A 1,551-nucleotide genomic window follows, 5' to 3' on the forward strand; every position below is an offset into this window, starting at 1 on the left:
TATAATATATTCGAGTATATTTTTAATGGGATTATGGAAATTTAGACCATATACGCATATATCGATCATAGTTCAAATTTGCGCTGCTGATCCTTGCTCCCGCAAGGCAAGCTGCTGACGCACGGCACCTCTCTGCAGCTGCTCCCGCCCAGCCTACCGCCCGTTCTCTTCTCAATAACCTAACGCTAATTTTTGTGTTCATATCCATAATTAGACCTGTAACGTATGTCAGACCCCCGTTAGGTAAGCCTACTGCTGAGTCGATATATCGCCCAGCCCTACTCTATATCTCTATATCTATATAACTCTGCCACCCACTTCAAACTAGTGAGAAGAATGATATAAAATAACCCAAACTTTGTTATTTATATTAAACTGTGGTACCCCATCAAACATAAGAAGTTGACTGAGAAAATCCAGGGACTTTAGTCTACGCTCTCTGTCGTGTTGCACATATTTTATTATTTCAATGTTAAAGAAATGTATTTCATTATAAAATAAAAAACAATTTTGACCAAGGAAAAAAAGGCTCTGTTAACACAAATATTGCATTATAAAGAATTTGCTATTAATTTTGTTAAAAAATAATTGTGACGTAGGCAAACTTTTTTTTGTATTTAGGATAATTCTTTAGTGTAAACAAATAGTAAATGAGTAAATAAAGACATTTGTCCTCTAGTCTGGATGGTTGAACAGAGTTATGGTGGCTCTGGGCCAGCAAGGATCTGCCTTTCATTGCTGTGACAATGAACAATGCTACCGTTTCCGAGACTTTGTTGAAAACTCAGAGATGAGATTTAAAGCCAGAACACATCGTGATGATGGGAAGCGGTGCTCAAGTGTACTCCCAGTTTGCACGACAAGAGAGAAGTCAGCCAAAAGCTTGGAGAAATGTACAGATGGTAAATGCATACATCATGTACTGTATATTGTATGTCATGTTCTTGCTGCTTGGCACTTTGCGTCTTGGCTGTGGACCACCTTGTTTCTCTCTGCTGTAGGTTTTCATTAGATATAAACTCGCCAAAGAGTCTTCGAGATGGGCCTAATGTGATCTGCAAACTTGAAAACATGAGGCCTGTACTCACCAGACTGAAGTCCCATTGTGGTCCTGGGGTGAGGAAGGTGAACGAGCTTCCTCTTCGCAGTGACCTGAACAAAAATGACAGCAGAGGGGAGGGTCACAATTACAACAGAACTACACTATGTGTCAGCTACAAAGACCAACATCTACCAGGCCCTTTCACCCTGCAGTACCAATGTGTCACTTTGCCCTTTACAAAAGGTAATCCCTCAAACTCCACCGCTGTGAGCAAACATGAGTCAGAACTGACCGTGAGAATATTTAAGGAGCACCAGATCAATTTAAACCACCAGGTGAGACCACTCTGACCCCAAGTCCCAGCCAAAGAGTGAGTAAAGCTGTTGACTTCACTTCAAAGCATTCATATGGTGATAAGAAGGGAACTGTGATTCAGGGCTCAGTGGTGTCCTGAGAAAACAGTAACCTCCCATTACCTACCACAGCCTCAGCATGGTGTAGTCACAGCG

General features: G+C 41.4%; 1 protein-coding gene across 1 annotated transcript in view; it reads right to left on the bottom strand.

Annotated features, from left to right (window-relative positions):
• The window catches only part of net1 (neuroepithelial cell transforming 1), a 25,044-nt gene extending 23,493 nt beyond the window's left edge, over nucleotides 1–1,551 (bottom strand). Inside the window, exons 1-2 of the mRNA XM_035676030.1 lie at nucleotides 1,523–1,551; nucleotides 1,089–1,152 (exon numbers count right to left, since the gene is read on the bottom strand). Of these exons, the coding sequence (XP_035531923.1) occupies nucleotides 1,089–1,152; nucleotides 1,523–1,536 (78 nt within the window). The 5' untranslated portion in view covers nucleotides 1,537–1,551. The remainder of the gene's footprint in view (nucleotides 1–1,088; nucleotides 1,153–1,522) is intronic.

The sequence above is a fragment of the Morone saxatilis genome, unplaced genomic scaffold (genome assembly GCF_004916995.1).
Source record: "Morone saxatilis isolate NCDOM2014 unplaced genomic scaffold, NCSU_SB_2.0 Contig10, whole genome shotgun sequence".
Classification (NCBI taxonomy): Eukaryota; Metazoa; Chordata; class Actinopteri; family Moronidae; genus Morone; species Morone saxatilis.